This window comes from Sorex araneus, chromosome 5 (assembly GCF_027595985.1).
Source record: "Sorex araneus isolate mSorAra2 chromosome 5, mSorAra2.pri, whole genome shotgun sequence".
In the NCBI taxonomy this organism is placed as follows: Eukaryota; Metazoa; Chordata; class Mammalia; order Eulipotyphla; family Soricidae; genus Sorex; species Sorex araneus.
Genome location: NC_073306.1, coordinates 12,734,378 through 12,753,239, shown reverse-complemented (window position 1 = coordinate 12,753,239; position 18,862 = coordinate 12,734,378). Strand labels below are relative to the sequence as shown.

Genomic DNA, 18,862 nt, shown 5'->3' with positions numbered 1-18,862 from the left:
GCAGTGCTGGGGATCCAATCAGGGCGTCCTGCATGCCAAGCATGCACGCCAGGGCTTTGAGCCAACTCCCCGGTCCCTTCCTTGTAAGTTGCTGACGTGCAGCTGTCACCCCTCAAGCTGCGACTACGAAGGAAAGAAAGATGATCGTTCATTCGAGTCAGTATGTGGGGGGTGGGGCGGGGAAGGCCCTGGGGAGAGCACACGCTTTGCACGAGACTCCCCACTCTCTCTGGGAGTGACCCCCAAACACCAAACTGGGAGAACTGTCCAGAACGGTCCCTGAACCCAAAAAATACCCCAAAGCTAGAAAGTTAGTACGGGGGATGGGGCTGGAGCGATAGCACAGCAGGTAGGGCGTTTGCCTTGCACGCGGCCGACCTGGGTTCGATTCCCAACATTCCATATGGTCCCCCAGCACCGCCAGGAGTAATTCCTGAGTGCAAAGCCAGGAGTATCCCCTGTGCACTGCTGGGTGTGACTCAAAAAAAAAATAAAGAAAGTTAGTACGGGGGAAAGATAATACTTGTTAAGCCATTCCCTAGAATTCCAGAAGGTAAGTATCATCAGTGCCACTGCAGCGACCGTTTAGGGAAGGGCGAGGCCCTAAGGTCACACACTTCCCAAGGGCTCGAGATGCTCCTGTCCTGTTTGTTCAATTCCCGTGGCCCCGGCTGACCCTGACCGCTGAAACTGTGCTGAGACAGAGGCTGAGGTCAAATCTGGGATCCAGCAAAAACAAAAACTTGGGCCGCTGTGACAGTTGTGACAGATGCCCGAGAGAAGGGCGTGGGGTCTAAGGGGCGTTACTCAGAGCACAGCCAATACCCAGGTTCCAGCAGCTGCAGAATCCCTGTGCCCGAGAAGGCTGCCGCGGGGAACCCCCAGAGAGACCCCCACCCTCTCCTCCCTAGGCTCCCTGCAAGCAAGGTTAGTCCCCATCCGGAACCCGGTTCCGGCACAGCCCGGCGACGCGGCCACTGCTCAGTCGACCTCTAGCCGGGCCTCGCTTCATCAGCAGACCGGGCCACTCTCACCCGCGGCCACTCGTAAAGGCCGAGCTAGGGGCCTGGTGTCAGAGCCGCGAGTTCTCCTCAGGCGCAGGAGAGCCGGCCGGGCCCGGTCTGGAGTCAGTGAGAGAGAGAGAGAGAGAGGCTGTTTCCCTGGGCCCCCCAGCTTCTCCAGTGGGCCGGGTGGCCACTCACTCCTCACTAACGGGGTGTGAACTCGGATCTCCACTGGCCTCACCCCCCGTGCCCGTGCTACTGGCCAGAACCCTGCAGAGAAGGAGGGTCCAAGCCCGGCTCGTGTCCTTGGCCGGATTACAAACCCAGCAGAAGGTCACCCGGAGCTGCGTGAACTGTGGTCAGAGCTCCCGACCCCCCCCACCAGCCTCCACTGTTCCCATGAAGGGTCCCTCTATTCCTCATTAACGGTGGCGAAAATCAGCTCCAGAGAGAATTTGATGGGGCACAGGCCAGGCCTGTTGGGGGCTGGGTTCGAGTCCCAACAGCGTATGGTCCCTGAGCCACCCTCCCATCCTGAGAGCTGGCTGTGTCTCCCCCACCCCCCCAAAAACACTAGCTGCAATCGTGCATCTACTCTCCCCTCTGCTCCTGTTTTTTTTTTTTTTTTTTGCTTTTTGGGTCACACCCGGCGATGCACAGGGGTTACTCCTGGCTCTGCACTCAGGAGTTACTCCTGGCGGTGCTCGGGGACCATATGGGATGCTGGGAATCGAACCCGGTTCGGCCGCGTGCAAGGCAAACACCCTACCCGCTGTGCTATCGCTCCAGCCCCTCCCCTCTGCTCCTGTTAGTCTGGCACCATCTGTAGCCACCAGCTCTGCCCCCCACGCCCCCTGTCCTCCCTCTCCCAGACCCCCAGTTTTTTCCCCGTCTTTTCCATCTCTTGTCTGGCCTCTGGGCAGGGCCACGCCGTGGTGCTGGGATCACACCTGAGGGCCTTGATCATGAAGGCTCTAGGAGGGCAATGGCTGCCAGCGGAGCATCTAAGAGGGCAGGGTGGGCCGTGGGCCACAGACGCAGAGGGTTACCACCCCCTCAGTCCGACCAGCTGGGCAGCTGTGACAAATGCACAGAAGAGACCCCCGGGAGACCAGAGACAGAGGGACCTGCAGAAGCCAGCGCAGGGCGAGTGGCAGGCGGGGTGGGGAGACTCGGGGGAGGGACTTCACAGGGACTGGGGTGGCTGTGGGGTGGCAAACCCTCGCCGGGAGAGAGGGCCCAGGAGCAGAAGGGAGACGAGAGCAGCAGGCAGGGCAGGGGTGCCGTGAGGAGGGTGCAGGGCTGCGGGCCCAGGGTGCACCCGCGCAGCACAGGCCGGGGAAGATAAACTGGTTTGTGTATCGGAATAAAAAGAGACAATTGTGCGCCCTTGAGCCTATGGCTAGGATGGACAGTCCCCAGAAAGGTCAGCGCGAGGGGGCTGGGGGCAGGCGGCGAGCAGGGCGTCGGCCTGGCATGCGGCTGACTTGGGTTTGCTCTCTGGCTCCCAAGGCGGTCGCCGGAGTCCCACCAGCACGGGTCCCTGAGCACTGCTGGGTGTGGCACCCCAAACCACGTCAAAACGGCAGGCAACGTTTGGATGGGCTGAGAACTCTGTGGGGTTTTGTCTTTTTTTTTTGGGTTCGCACCCGGCGATGCTCAGGGGTTACTCCTGGCTCTGCACTCAGGAATTGCTCCTGGCGGTGCTCGGGGTACTCTATGGGGTGCTGAGATCAAACCCGTGTTGGCCCCATGCAAGGCAAACACCCTACTTGCTGTACTATTGCTCTGGCCCCACTTTTAAAACTCTTGATATTGATGGCTCTATGTCTGAGGTTATTGTAGTTCATAATATGAACCTTTAGTACCAGGTACAATAAATACTAACATAATATCATGACTCAATTGCTTCTACCTAATATGCTATAATAAGCTACATACATGCAAATAAAATTTTACTTGCACTGTTAAGTATATAAGGGTTGTTTTGAAGGAAATATACAACAATATAAAATTGTGATGTAATCAATTAACACATTTCCACATTCAAGGACTTAGTATATCTTATTCAGTAAGATGTACCCTACTGAACTATTACTCACCGGATAGATCTAATCTGCTGCTTATGAAACAGGGTGTACAGGAAGACCCCACTTCAATTTTTTTTTTGGGGGGGGCATACCCAGCAATGCTCAGGGGTTACTCCTGGCTCTGCACTCAGGAATCACTCCTGGCGGTGCTCAGGGGTCCATATGGTTTTCCGGGTCGGCTGCAAGCAAGCATCTAGTATACTATCGCTCCAGTACTGGAAGACTGCTCTTTATACCCGGACTTTTATTTATTTATTTTTTTGCTTTTGGGTCACACCCAGTGAAGCACAGGGGTTACTCCTGGTTCTGCACTCAGGAATCACCCCTGGCAGTGCTCAGTGGACCATATGGGATACTGGGAATTGAACCCGGGTCGGCCGCGTGCAAGACAAATGCCCTACCCGCTGCGCTATCGCTCCAGCCCCTATACTTCAGACTTTTAAAGCTTGCCTAGTCAATGTCTCACGCATGTCCCCAGACTATCCTTCTATTGTTTCTTAGAGTAGATTTCCAGGGCCAGAGAGAAGTGCAGGAGGTAAAGTGCTTCCCCCGAATCTTACCGACTCCAATTCAATCCCTGGAACTCTCTATTACCCTCTGAGCACCACCAGGGGTCACTCCTGAGCACAGAGCCAGGAATTGCCTCTGAGCACCCTTGGGTATGACCCAAACAAATAGATTCAAAACACATGGCCCAGTGTTCTTGATAGATGATATCAAATCTGATGATGTTAACAAGCTGTTTGCAACTGGAGTCAAGCGGCGAAATTCAATAAGGCTAAACTTAACTTAAAAAGGTGAAAGCATTACCTCACTTTAGGATGGCTTTAAGGAAATCATAGCTGTCAGTGTGATGTACTTCTACAAGGGGAAAAAGAAAAGTTTTTCAGAAAACAGCTCAAAGTAAGTTGTCAGTTTATAAAGCCGACTAAATGCAGAATTGAAATGAAATTCAAGTGCCTGAAGTTTCATTTACATTTAAAATAGCATCTTTGAGGCTACAAACCCCACTTCAATATCGTACCGCTTTACTTAAGCACTAAGAGGTTGAGCCCACCTCCATGGTCCACTCACCCACCAGCCCTGCGCTTCAGAGCCTGCACCCAAACCTCTGAGGAGATGCCAGCCAAGCCACTAAAATTCAAGGACACACCCATCTCCTGGGGGAACTGGGGCACTCTCGGAGGCAGGTGGGCCCAGTTCCTGCCCCACACCCCACTGCTGCTGCAATACCAAAGGCCCCCTAATCTCTGCAGAAAACCGAGCTTCAAAAGAACCAGGTACCACCAGTGTGTGTGGGGCTGAGGGCAGGTGAGATAGAAAAGACACCAGTGTAAAAAATACAAACACGCGCATGCGCGGAAGGGGGTGATGTGAGGTGTGTGTGTGTGTGTGTGTGTGTGTGTGTTGTGTTGTTTTCAGGCTCTCTGGGCGGCTCTCTCTCTCTCTCTCTCTCTCTCTCTCTCTCTCTCTCTCTCTCTCAACGCTCGCATTCGGTGCTCTCGAGCGGCTATATATGAACTGAATTGGAATGGCTCCTCCTTGCGCTCTGCTTCTGTGTGTGCCGCTGTGCTCTCTTCTGTCTGTCTCTCTATCTCTGTCTCTGTCTCTGTAGTCTCTCCTCTGGTCTCTTCTGACCTCTGTCTCTGCTTCTGTGTCTTCTCCCTTGCTTCTGTGTCCTCTCTCCACTTCTGCGTCTTCTCCCTTCTCTAATAGTCTTAGTTGATATAGAACAAGGGTGGGATCCCATCAAGGATGTGTCACTTTCTTCTTTCCTCAGCCAGTAATCCACTTAAATAGTTATAGTAAATTTACTTCTAATATTTCTAGTAATGCCATTCTGTATGAGCACCGTAAGAGATATATCAGACTTAAAGTTTGGTTCTTCCTGAGGACATTCACTATATATTCCAGACCACAGTCCTCAGGCCAGGTTAGTCTTCCTAACCCCAGCAGGGTCCTAGTCTCGTCATTACTTTTGGATCTATGACTATGCTCTGAACTTATAGTTGAGTATTGCGGCGCTTTGGCCAGGCCCATTTCGATGCCAGCGTAGCTCACAGCTTGCCCTGGGTCCATTCAGTTCCTCTGCCCTGAGTCCATTCAGTTCCTCGTCAGGACCCTGCTTTTGGGATGCTAGGAACAAAGGGCAACTGAGTCAAGAAAGCAGATGCCCAGGAGTAACTATTACTGGAGTCAATCAACTCCCAAGTTACAAAGCATAATATTAACTGTTTTCCTGTGTCTATACAGAAAGGACATTGCTTTAAGGTAAACTAAGTTCCCTGCGGCAAGGCTGAAAGGACAAACCCAATGTTATCCTACACCTGCTGTGCTATCGATAGCTCCAGCCCAGATTCTGTAATTCTGAGGGCAGGACTAAGCTTGTCATATTTATTAGTGTGTATTAAAGTGAGAAGAGTTCCTGGCTCATCCAACAAACGTTAAATGAATGAGGCACATAAGAAGATAGCAATTTACAAATACTTGAAAGGATTTTGACAATTCCTTCAAAATTCTTCGAGTAGTCATGTTTCCATTCACCAGCCAACAAGCAACCTTGGACCCTCTGCCCAGTTTCTGTAGGAGGCTCTCGAGCAACAGAACAGAGAGGAAACTTTGGTTTATTTGCAAAGGTGGGGCTCAGAAGGAGCTCAGTACCCAGATAATTGCGATGTTCTACAAAGCTACAGCGTGGTACACCTAGAAACATTCAGACAAGTGTTGGGGAAGCTGAGAAGATGAAGCGATTCAGCTTTACCTAGGCAAACTGGGCAGAGTTCCACAAGTGACCTCTGAGGTTGATCTTAAAGAAAAAGAAGTATTTGCTAGACAGAAGAAGACTGTCAGGGAGAAAGAGCAGGGGCCCTGGGGTCCAGGGAAGTGATCCCAAAAGGCTGAAGTGAATAAAAATAATTCCTTTCCTCCTGAGGCCTCAGCTGGAGAAAAACTGCCATACTGTTACCCAAGTCCCCTTTTAATTAATAAATGACATAACTCTACAGAGACCTACTTTATTATTATATCTCTGCGTGGGGGTGGGGGGATATTCCAAATACATAATCCACTTAGAGAATTTAACTCATTTTTAAGAGGTTTCTTCAGACTGTGCTTAAGAGTTAAAGTGGAAAAAAAAAATGTTCACCTGTCAGGTGACAAAAAACCAATTTCTACTAAATGTGCCAGGATAATTTTTCTTTCCCCTCAAGAACAGTTAGTCTTGAGTCTGTTCATTACTGTCTTCTTATAGTATTTTTATTTAATAAAACCTATTAAGACTACCATACAAATCTCTTTACTTATGCTTTTATCTTTTAACTGATCAATTTTTATATTGCTGACATCCCTTCTTCACCATTTGTTCATTTAAAAATTCATAGTATGTGAGATATGTCTCTGGAGAAAATGTCTATAAAATTTGTTACAGCTGGCAAATGTGTATGAGTCAGTGATAGCACATGACTAAATGCTTTACAGAAAATAAAATTTGTTTCTGTAGTAAGCAGAACTGTTTAAATGTTATTTATTTTTATGTTTCAAAGAAAATATATTGTGAAGTGCTGCATTGATTTAATACGCAACAATGTCTGTGTACACGCTGTAGAAGGAAAATTTATGAAACCTTTGCACAACTCCTTTAATTGAATTTTCCAAATCTCTCACCACACACAAATAATCAATATCTTTTGCAGAGAAAACCAGTCAGAATTATTACAGTCTTTCGTTTCAATTCTGTTGTCATCAGCACATACAGAGCACCTGGATATTTGTAATGCCTGAGAGCACGTTATTTACACCTCTTAAACACATAATTGCTACTAAGTGAGTTCAAGTCTATGCTTTACAATTTTTACCGATTATTTAAAAGATTAAAAATTATCACACTTCCCGGGAACCACAGAGAAATTTAAATCATGGGAGAAATTATTTAAAAGGCTCTGCGAAGCAATAAACGGGTTTGTTTTTCCTTAAGGCCAGGACAAATCTCCAGGAAGGAATTGAAACGTATCCCTCACAGCATGGTGGTGTGAGTGAAAGTCGGGCATTAGCATCGGGGGAAGAAGGGGCCGCGTGACAGCTGGACCCCTCCGGACAGCGAGGAGCACCGGGCCCGTTCGAGCACACTCATGTCACCAAAATGAATCTCTCTATTTTCAGTCTCCAGATAATCTAAAATGTTCAAGCTTAAGAGGGAATTTCTGTTGTTTCTCTTAAAACTCATCCCGTCTAAACGTCAAACCTTGCTGCTGAAGTATTTGTTTGGAAAGAAATATTATTTCATGTTAAGATACAATAGAAGGAATGAAAAGGATAGCAGTCTGCCAGGAGTGAAATTATTTAGCTGATACGATGAATATTTTTTCAAGATTGAGTGGGGGAAAGAACAACATATCTTTAAGTTAAAAAATACTTCAGTGGGTGGCTTTAGAATGAAAATGCAGTATCAAACTATTTTATGGTCTGAAGACAGGAGTCATGTCAAGCCTGTTCTACAGTCAAAGAATCTGAAAACTCTGAAATGCTGTAAAGATGAATTTTATGATTTAAGAGCAGAGAAAGTTATGTAAACAGGACATTATAGATAGTGCTTTTCTTTTTAAGGCCAAAGTTTAAAATTCAGAAATATTTTTTATCACAAACAGTTGAAACAATCAAGCTTTTTGAACAACCTAAAGTTCAGACGATCACATTTTCATTTAAAATATGCATACTTCAACCTACACAATTATTCTCAAGACAGTTAAGATATGTTTTGGACTGAAGCTAAGTGCCTAGATTTCATATCTTGGCAAGAGCTTTACAATTTGCTTACATTCTTTTCAAAAACATTTTGTTTACTGGAAGTCCTAGTCACAGACAAACAATGATGGCATTTTTTAATATCTTCAGGGGAAAAAAAGGTTCTAAATACTATAGAATGAATGCCATCTATTGACTGGGGATATTTGTGTCAAGCTTTCTAAGGGGAGGTTGACTATGGAAAGCAAATAAATTTCATGCCGTACCATGTGATGACAATGTGACATTCCATTTGTATCAACCCATTGAGTGGTCATATGCTTTAAATATCAGCAGAACAAATTAAAAATAATTACGAAAACTCACATCCAAATCAAACAGAAAAAGAACCTTTCAGTTAATCTTTTTCTTAATAGTCATAACACCAATATTATTAAGGAAAGTGAAGTTAGGCTCACATCCTAAGTGAGAGAGAAGAGAAAGAACCCTCCTTTGTTTAAGGAATGTGTACTAAGCAGTCTCTTTTACTAACACACTCTATCAAGGCATTTCCTAATTTAAAGGTTCGGGTCTTCTGAAATAAATAAAAGTTGCAATGTACATTTGCATATGACAGTATATGTTTTACATTTCTCTTGAGTAAGTTAGATAAGGCCCTAAATGCTGAGATGTCTACTTATTTAAAACATGAGTGTTATTTTTATAGTCACAAGTCTGTCCTGAAAAAAACCCCATAACTGATATTTAAAAAACCAGCACCAAAAATAAATAAGTAAATAAATAAAAATTTAAAAAGATCCAAAGGGCAAATATGAAAGGGGTAATGACAGTATAAGAGCTGGAATTCTTGGGCTAAAGCAATAGCACAGTGGGTAGGGTGTTTGCCTTGCACACGGCCGAGCCGGGTTCGATTCCCAGCATCCCATATGGTCCTCTGAGCACCGCCAGGAGTAATTTCTGAGTGCAGAGCCAGGAGTAGCCTCTGTGGATTGCCGGGTGTGACCCAAAAAGTAAATACATAAATAATTTAAAAAACTTTTTAAAAAATTAAGGTCAATACAGATATGATAAGGTAGAGATTTAAAAAAAAAAGAGTCGGAACTCTTCTGCTATTGTCTAACTGTTCTAGGAAGTTTTTATATAAATCTGAAGGAAAAAAGAATCAGAAGATATTTTCTTTTTGGCTGTTTTTGGGGTCACACACAGCAGTGCACAGGGGTTACTCCTGGCTCTGCACTCAGGAATTACTCCTGGCAGTGCTGGGGAAACCATATGTGATGCCGGGGATTGAGCCCGGGTCAGCCGCGTGCAAGGCAAACGCCCTACCCGCTGTACTATCACCTCAGCCCCTGAAGATACTCTTTTGAGAAACAACTTGTTTACTGTTTTATCATAAGTGCCTAATAAAACAAATCCATTACATACTAAAGATTTGATTTTTATGGCATGTAATTTGAAATATTAAGATTTCTGAAAGATTAAAAACATTTTAACAACTCGGGTTTCAAATTAAACAAAAATCAAACAATCTGGTTTATTACAAATTCTGGCAGAGTAAATAATGAGTAAAGAAAATGTTCTTTTAAATAATCGCTAGAGGGGCTGGAGCGATAGCACAGCGGGTAGGGCGGGTAGGGCGTTTGCCTTGCACTCGGCCAACCCAGGTTTGAATCCCAGCATCCCATATGGTCCCTTGAGCACCGCTAAGGATAATTCCTGAGTGCAAAGCCAGGAGTAACGCCTGTGCATTGCCGGGTGTGACCCAAAAGGAAATAAATAAATAAATAAATAAATAATCGCCAGATCTCTAAATAAAAAGCAAATTGGCTTGAGATGTCAAAATTTTTTAACAAAATGCTCTTCAAATACATGTGCAAATAGAAGAGGTCAAACTTGGAAAAAGAAAAGTCCCATATCTGCATACAGTGGTGGTATGCATCTTCTTTAATCAAGATAAATTAAACAAAAGACACACATGGGGCCAGAGAGACCTCAGAGGGGTAAGACATGTGTCTTGTAAGCCACCAGCCAGGATCCGATCTGCCACCAGTGCAGATGGTTTAGGGCTTAGGCCGTGAGCATAAACCCTAAGCACAGCCAGGTGTGGCTCCAAAACCAAAATTAAATCCGCCCCGCCCCCAACCAAACATTAGTAAACAGAGAGAGAGGAGAGGGGAGTACTCAGTAAAAATATATCGTTTAAATTCAAGTTATTCAGATAGTATTACTTTCCAAAAAAATGAAAATTGAGAAACTAATGAGGATCTGAATAACTAAGAGAAAAAACTAGTGTTGCCCTTACCAAAGAATAGAAATAGAAGATGACTTCCATTATCTATTGGCATATAACATTTAGCTACTTAGAGCTGAGGGAAAATCTGATATAGGAAAAAATAGTTTAATGCCTAAGATACCAGAGAATAATTTTAAGGCTGATCATGCATAAACATGCAAAGAATTAGTATACACTAAATATCGGACAGTAGATTGTTTTAACATGAAATAGAGTGATTTTTAATGTCAATTAATGCTTAGGGAAGGAATACTCTGGGGGAAAAAAAAGTTCATTATCAGCATAAACAACTCACTTATTCAACAATTTTTCTTTTCCCCGTTTTTTCCAGTGCAATTCTAATTAGCTCTGGGGTATTAGATTTTTTCAAAGCATCATGATAAACATTCAATTTCCCATTATGATCCTCTAAAATCTATCAAGAGTTTGAAATAATCGAAATTGAGTTACACGGTTTATAAGCCTTTCCTACGGAAGTGTACACTCCCACATTCTTTCACCAATTGCTCCTGAAGGAGCCTCAGGAAGGCCACTCGGCTCCTTCCCCATCCCATTGGCTACTGGAGACTTCGGGGGCTGCAGCCTGCAGAGACCCCGCTGGACGCTCGGAACTGACCAGCCGGGAACCCCAGCCCTCACTGCAAGCTCCCCATGCCGTCTCAAGTCCTTATGAGCCTAGCGCTTAGACGGACTGAATCAGCGTCAGTTCTGTCTGACCGAGGGCTGGCGTGACCGGATGATTTCACCTGTTTCAGGAAGAGGCCAGATGTAAGAGTAAGGAGGCCACACGTTTTTGAGGTCAGAAGAATGCTCTTTACCTGGACATGCTGTTCTTTTTTTTTTTTTTTTTGCTTTTTGGGTCACGCCTGGCGATGCACAGGGGTTACTCCTGGCTTTGCACTCAGGAATTACCCCTGGCAGTGCTAGGGGACCATATGGGATGCTGGGAATCGAAACTGAGTCGGCCGCGTGCAAGGCAAACGCCCTACCTGCTGTGTTATTGCTCCAGCCCCTGGACATGCTGTTCTTTATTAAAAATTGTAGGTTTTTCCCCTCACCTACAAGTGCTTACTCCTGGCGTTGTTGTCAGGGAACCACAGGTGGTGCCAGGGATTTCAACTGGGGTTGGCTGTGTGCCAGGCAAGTGTGTTATCCCCTGGCTCTGGGCTCTGATCTGATAGTTAGTAGCAGTGTCTTTGGACAAGCTACCTAATAATGTTAGAGTCTTTGGTCCTTATTGACTGACAATGATTGACAGCTATCTTTTAGGGGTGCTGTAATGATCAGATGCTAGTGCTGAGAATAAGCCTGAAATAAGTAGCAATCACTGGTATGAAAAAAAAATAAATGCAGACTAAATTATGGCTACCCATCCCGTGGCCTACCTCTGTGTGCAGAGATAGCTAAATGGCAGCTCTGTCAGTAGGTTAAAACAATCCCTCTTAAAGTTCGTCTGAAGATTTTAACATTTCACGGTACCTGGTTATTTTGCTTACTGAGGGGCTGAAATGCATGCGCCATGGGAACTTAAAACCTGCTCGCTGGGGCTGGAGCGACAGCACAGCAGGCAGGGCATTTGCCTTGCAGGCGGCCGACCTGGGTTCAATTCCCGGCATCCCATATGGTCTCCCCAGCACCGCTCAGTACCTCCTGAGCACAGAGTCAGGAATAACCTCTGAGCACCAGTGGGTCTGACCCAAAAAGCAAAAAAAAAAAAAAAAAAGAAAAGAAAAAAGAAAGAAAGAAAGAAACACACTCTGCTCATTTAGTTTTCCATGCTTTGAGGTACCCAGAGGCACGTGCTTGCGGTTCATGAAACATCTTTAATGATCTCAAAGTTTCCAGAACACCAGTCAAAAAATAACACTTTGTGTTTTGCATATCCTAGTGCACTATTAAACACTGTCATGTTGTTGTCCCTATTTGTGAGTACTCTCAAAAAGAACTTTTATTTTAAAAAAATAAAATTTAAGCCTTAAACTGAATAAATACAGTATTTATTTAAAATTTTATTTATTTAAAATTTTCTTTATTTAAAATTTAAGCCTTAAACTGAATAAATAAATAAAAACAAAATTTAAGCTTTAAACTGAAAACTGTATTCCAAATGAGAGTAAGGTATTCCCTGAACTCCAGTATCCAGGGACGTTGCTATTATCAGATACGGTCGACTGCTAAGTGCAATGTCAGAATTTTCAAATAAGATACACTCGTAGTAAAATACATGGGGGGAAAAAAACCAGATTAAAGTATGTTTGCTGAAATGAGATCTTTATAGAATAAATTTTAAAAATTCTACCTTTGTTGGCAAGTTCTGAGCTCTTCTTCTCAAGCAGTTTTTGTTTTGTTATTTTCATCACTAAAAGAAAAAAAAAAAACAAAGCCTCAAGAATAAGGACTATGGGGTTGGATCGACAAAACAGCAGGTAGGGTGCTTGCCTTGCATGTGGCCGACCCAGGTTTGATCCCTGGCATCCCATATGGTCTCCCAAGCAGCACCAGGAGTGATTCCTGAGAGCAGAGCCAGGAGCAAATCCTGAGCATCACTGGGCATGACCCCCTCCCCACCCCCCAAAAAAGAACAAGGACTATGAATAGAATTTCTCATTGGGAGAAACAACTAAATGAAAAGCATAATTTGAAGTAATACATCTTATAGGTGTTGAGTTAAATATAATTATATCCTCTTTAAAAAATGAAAAATGCATTATGTTACTTAAAAAAAAAGCACTTCTTGGCCAGAGCAATAGCACAGAGGGTAGGGCATCTGCTCTGCATGCGGCTGACCTGGGTTCAATCCCTGGCCTCCCATATGGTCCCTGAGCACTGCCAGGAATGACCCCTGGCCACAGAGTCAGGAGTTTTGTCCCATTGGTGTGGGACAAAAACAAAAACAGCAACAAAAATCAGCATTTCATGAAAAGGAGTCAAAACCAGTTCTCAAGGAAGCCTTAAGTAAAACACTAGTGAAAGAGAAGTGGCTTCCTCATTGACGATTTCTATCATTGCCCAGACGTGGCACCTATAAAGGCATCAATAAATAGACTTCTCTCTAAAATAAAAAAAAAAAAACATTAAAATATATATTAAGTATGCAAACACAGACTGGAGAGACACCAGTAAAAACACATAGAAATATCTTACTTAGCTCTTCTGTTTTCTTCAACTCTTTTTTTAAGGAACGTGGTGGGGAGGAGAAACCAATGAGATTTTCAAGCTCTCTATTGCCTCTCAAAGCCTGGGGGGAAAAGTCATCTTTAGTCTCTAATTTATGTGTTCCCCACAAGTAAATATATTACTGACTAGTTTAGTGAAATACACACAACTTTCCTTCATCTGAAAAACATACTCTACACTAGGGAATTTATCTTTTTTGGTGGGACGTCTACCAAAAACTCTAAATGCCACCCCCCCCCAGCAATATATTAGTTTTAAAAGACTAAACATAGCCTACACATTTGTTTAAATGCAGGGGCTGTTCATTACAGAAACACCATGAAAAGCAAATTCCCTGCACTCTTCTAAACCTGGGGCTTCTCTCCTACTGCTCTTCCTCCAGGAGAGTAGAAATAAGAAAAATTATATGCAAAAAAAAAAAATCCAAACCTGTATGCTATTTAAATCTTTCATTATTTTCATGATTTCTTCGGATGATTTTTCAACTTCAGATAATAACATCAGGAATCTATACATGAAGGGAAAAGAAACGTTAGCTATAGTTATTGAAACTTGCTAATTCATTCTCATGGTTCTAATTTTTTTTTTTGGCTTTTCAAGTCACACCCGGCGATGCACAGGGGTCACTCCTGGCCCATGCACTTAGGAACTACCCCTGGCGGTGCTCAGGGGACCATATGGGATGCTGGGAATCGAACCCGGGTCAGCTGCGTGCAAGGCAAAGGCCCTACTCGCTGTGCTATCGCTCCAGCCCCATTTAAGGTTGAGTGGTTCTAATTCTTTTTAAAGGTTCTAATTCTTTTAAGAAGATTTTAGATTCAGTTTCTTACCCTTTCTGTACTTCTCAGTGGTACCACATGCAAATGATCCTCCTTCACGATTTTACTCCTTTACAAGCACAGTGTTTCGATTCCTCCGCCCCTCTCGGAGAGCCCGGCAAGCTACCGAGAGTATGGAGCCTGCGCGGCAGAGCCTGGCAAGCTACCCGTGTGTATTGGATATGCCAAAAACAGTAACAATAAGTCCCTCAATGAGAGACGTTACTGGTGCCCGCTCGAACAAATCGATGAGCAATGGGATGACAGTGACAGTGACAAGCACAGGTGTTATCCATCATCTACAATGTTCTCACTGTCCCTTGTCAGTCTCGCTCTATCACGTCCTACGGGCAGTGAGGGGGAGCTGCCCTCCTTTCCCCACCCTCTCTCCACAGTGACACAGGGCACCAGCACTGCTTCACTGACCTGGTCTCAGTCCACACACCAGTGTCCCGTGGTGCCTTTGTTTTGGTTAGGTATTTTTATGGGTTTTTTTTTTTTTTGCTTTTGTTTTTAGGGTCACACCCAGCAATACCCAGGGTTACTTCTAGCTCTGCACTCAGGAATTACTCCAGGCTATGCATGGAGGGACCATAAGGGATGCCAAGGATCAAACTCGGGTTGGCCGTGTGCAGGGCAAATGCCCTACTGCTGTACTGCCGCTCCAGCCCCCTTTGTTTTCACACGAAGGCTGTATTACGATACTGGACCAGAGAGACAGTACAGGCTAAGGCACTTGCCCCATACACGGCCAACCCAGTTTGGTCCCTGGCACTGCAAATGGTCTCCTGAACACCACCGGGCGTGACCCCCCCACAGCCCCCCGCCAAGGTTTAGAGTAATGAAAGTCTGGAATCACGGGTATGGAAAAGAGACAAAGGGGTCCTTACATTTAAAGACCAACCAACGAACGGGAAACCCCACTTGCAGCGAGACCTGAGCATCTCCGTGGGCATGCCGGCATTCCGGAAACGTTTGCTTAGATGTTTTCTCCTGAAGCACTTCTCTACCCTTAATATCCATGTTTGCAGGTACACGCAGGTCCATTACTTTACCTCTGTCGGGGGAGGGGCACGCTCTGGTGCCTGGTGAACTACGACACGGGACCCGGAAGCTACGGTGGGCGGTGCTCGGGGGCCCAGTGGGTACCAGGAAGGAGCCAGGCCTTCACACAGAATACATGATGCAGCTGTGCTCTGAGGGCTGTCCCAGCAGGACTCTGGGTCTCCCCCCCTCTCTCTTTTTATTAAATCTCTCTAAATTGGTCTGGACTAGAGCGATAGCACAGCGGGTAGGGCGTTTGCCTTGTACGCGGCCAACCGGGGTTCGATTCCCAGCATCCCATAGGGTCCCCTGAGCACTACCAGGAGTAATTCCTGAGTGCAGAGCCAGGAGTAACCTCTGTGCATTGCCCAGTGTGACCCAAAAAGCAAAAAAAAAAAAAGAAAAAAAAATCATTTGAAAATAAAGAATTTAATGAAAAACATTATAGGGCAGTCGCCGTTTTTGCATTTTTGTAGCAGTGTCAACAGAGGCTGAAGTAAACTGCCAAGAGGGAAGGACAATGGCAGTGAATTATAGAATACATTTTCTTTTCAGAACATAAAGGATATCAAAGTTCACATAAAATATTAACGTGCAGGTGTTGTTTATGAATGAGTTTTATTGACATGTCACTGCTTGTTGTCTGGGAAGAAAAAAAATTAGCCAAGAACATGGAACTGTATTTTCCTGTTATAAGAATTCTTACATCTACAACTTGTCAAGCTGATAAATAGGGAGTGATTTCAGGACATATTCTAAATTGAAGAAAAGGAAAGTATAGGAAAAATATATATTGTGTGCCATTTTTGTACAAGGATTAGAAAAAATTTTTTTTTAAATTAATGAAACAGTTTAATTTAATTAATTTTACTTTTTGCTTTTTGTGTCGCACCTGGCGATGCACAGAGATTACTCCTGGCTCTGCACTCAGGAATTACCCCTGGTAGTGCTCAGGGTACCCTACGGGATGCCGGGGATCGAACTTAGGTCAGCCGCATGCAAGGCAAACGCTCTACCCAGTGTACTATCACTCCAGCCCAAAACAGTTTAATTTTATACAAGTAAACATAAGAGGGCTGGAAAGATAGTATAGTGGGTAGGGAAGTTGCCTTGCATGCTGGCTGGCCCAGGTTTGACCCCTGGCACCCCATCTCATGGTCCCCTGAGCTCTTCACCAAGATCGATTCCTGAGCACAGAAGCAGAAGAAAATCCTTAGCACAGTCAGGTGTGGCCAAAAAAAAACAAAAGACAAAAGTTTTAAAAATAATAGGGGGTCAGCAGGTAGGGCATTTACCTTGTACTCAACTAACCCGGATTCAATTTCCAGCATCCCATATAGTCCCCCAAGCACCGGCAGGAGTAATTCCTGAGTGCAGAGCCAGGAGTAATCCCTAAGCATAGCTGGGAGTGACCCAAAAAGCAAAAAATAAAATAAAATAGGAAAGGCAAGCCAGAAATTAATGAAACTGGGACCAGAAGTTAGGTAGAAAGAATGGGTAGCGAGTAAGTAATACTTCTCAGAGTATATTTTCTTTGTAAATTTTTTACTTTTGGAACCTATTAAGATTGCATTTAATTAAAAAACAAAAATTAAAGAAGATAAAAACCTTTATTGAAAAAGATATGAGAACCTAATTTAATTGAGTTATTCAAACAATAACTAATCAAAGTTTTTTTTTAACAGTAATTTGACTATATACCTTCAAACTAAAGACAAGAAAAAGTGCAAACAAATCTTGAGCAGTAAATTTGGCTTTTGTATTACCATAAATACAGGAATCCTGAAATTAGTTTGTGTGTACTCTAGGAATAAGAAAATGTGTAAATACGTTACTTCTGTGAGGGTTCATAGATCTTTTATTTGAGAAAAGGTGCAAATCTGGGAAGAGAGAAGTCAAGGGAAAACCCTTTATCACCAAGAACTCATGAATTTTTAATAGATGGAATGATGGAACAAGGAAATCATCACTGTGCAACCATCTTAGCAGTAACTGATTCATAAAATTGATTGATTCATTAAGTGCCCCCCCCCTCCCGTGTGGGTGGGCATTAGCCAGGATGTTTGTAGCTCTGTGTAGAACAAAAGGCAGCGGGAAGGGGGATTCATTCCTTGTGCTCCTGTCTGCACGGGCACCGGGGCTGGCCTATAGAACACTCGTTTCCTGGGTTGCCAGGCCTCCAACTTGGCCTGGCAATCAAACTCCTGGCTTCCGCGCATCTCCATTCGCAGATGACACTCAGTGAGTGATGGACAGTGGAGTGTGACGGTAGACGGCGGAGTTGGCACCCATAAGGGTGTGACCCAAATCCTCACAATTAATTCCTCTCTACTTCTGAGTCACTGTCAATCCATTAGTACAGTGGATCACAACACTCTTTATTAATACTGAATTATGCTAGGATATTATCTATGTATGTACAGGCGCTATGGGTTCTGTTTTTCCGGAGAAACCTAGTTTATACAATGTCCAAATCAAAATATAAAATAAAAACGTTACATTATTTTAAACTGATCTACAAACATAAGATGTTCATTTTAATCTGGGCTTTTAAAAAACGCAAGAATTTAGAATGGCTGTACAAAACAATGAAAGAAGTAGAAGCAAACTGAGCAAGCTAATAAAATTACCAACACTAATACAATAGCTTTCTAGGCTAGAGCTGGTGTTCCCTTTTGGAGGTGCAGGGATCAATGAGGGCCTCAGACATGCAAGGGAAGAGCCCCACTACTGAGTCACATCCCTGGTGTGAGGACTGAGGAATTTTATAAAGAGTAAGAAAAGCATTCAAGTCAAGTACATGTTACTTGAAACACAAACTTACTCATCACTATCTTCTGTTTCAGATTCTGTGCTTTCAGGTAAGTGATGATTATTCAAATTTCTCCTCTTTTCTATATATGTGCAATAAAAAAGAACATATAGTTAAGGAAAAAAATTTCAAATTTTAGATAGAAAATAAGAGTACAGACAAATAAAAAAAGAAAAAAAAGTATCCTGAAATTTGCTGTGAGAAAAACCTTTTCACAATTATGAATAACTTTTTGATAACAATTTTGGCTCTCTACTTTCCCTTCTAATATTTCATTCATAATGATAATAGCACTGTAGCACTGTCATCCAGTTGTTCATTGATTTGCTCGAGCGGGCACCAGCAACGTCTCCATCGGGAGACTTGTTGTTACTGTTTTTGGCATATCAAATACGTCACGGGGAGCTTGCCAGGCTCTGCTGTGCGGGCGGGATACTCTCGGTAGCTTGCTGGGCTCTCTGAGAGGGGCGGAGGAATCAAACTTGGGTCGGCCTCGAGCAAGGTAAACGCCCTCCCCGCTATGCTATTGCTTCGGCAGCACATATACTAAAATTGGAACGATACAGAGAAGATTAGCATGGCCCCTGCGCAAGGATGACACATTATGACTAATATATAGAAAAAACCTTTTCTATAAAACTTACATTAGGGCTTATTAAAAGAAAAAAGTTACAGAGTCAATTTGATAATTAATTTAAAATACAGTTGTAAATTTTACCAGGTAAAATACTCCATTTGAATTATTTTAATAAAAATATCATTGAGAGCTTTCATTTGCATTATTATTATTATTACCTTGCATGTGCCAACCCAGGTTTGATTGTGAGCATCCCAGATAGTCCCTGCGCTCTGCCAGGAGTGATCCCTGAATGCAGAGCCAGGAG

General features: G+C 43.9%; 1 protein-coding gene and 1 non-coding gene across 3 annotated transcripts in view; one reads left to right on the top strand and one right to left on the bottom strand.

The window, feature by feature from the left end:
• ITGB3BP (integrin subunit beta 3 binding protein) overlaps positions 1 to 18,862 on the bottom strand; it is a 53,595-nt gene that overhangs the window by 3,340 nt on the left and 31,393 nt on the right. For both annotated transcript variants that reach the window (XM_055137619.1, XM_012932427.2), the window contains 5 exons: positions 17,991 to 18,060; positions 13,734 to 13,812; positions 13,272 to 13,365; positions 12,427 to 12,486; positions 3,905 to 3,955 (listed from right to left, as the gene is read on the bottom strand). In XM_055137619.1, the coding sequence (XP_054993594.1) occupies positions 3,906 to 3,955; positions 12,427 to 12,486; positions 13,272 to 13,365; positions 13,734 to 13,812; positions 17,991 to 18,060 (353 nt within the window). In that variant the 3' untranslated portion in view covers position 3,905. The remainder of the gene's footprint in view (positions 1 to 3,904; positions 3,956 to 12,426; positions 12,487 to 13,271; positions 13,366 to 13,733; positions 13,813 to 17,990; positions 18,061 to 18,862) is intronic.
• Positions 18,505 to 18,608, top strand: LOC129405247 (U6 spliceosomal RNA). The gene has a single exon (XR_008630429.1). It is a non-coding gene; the product is annotated as a U6 spliceosomal RNA (small nuclear RNA).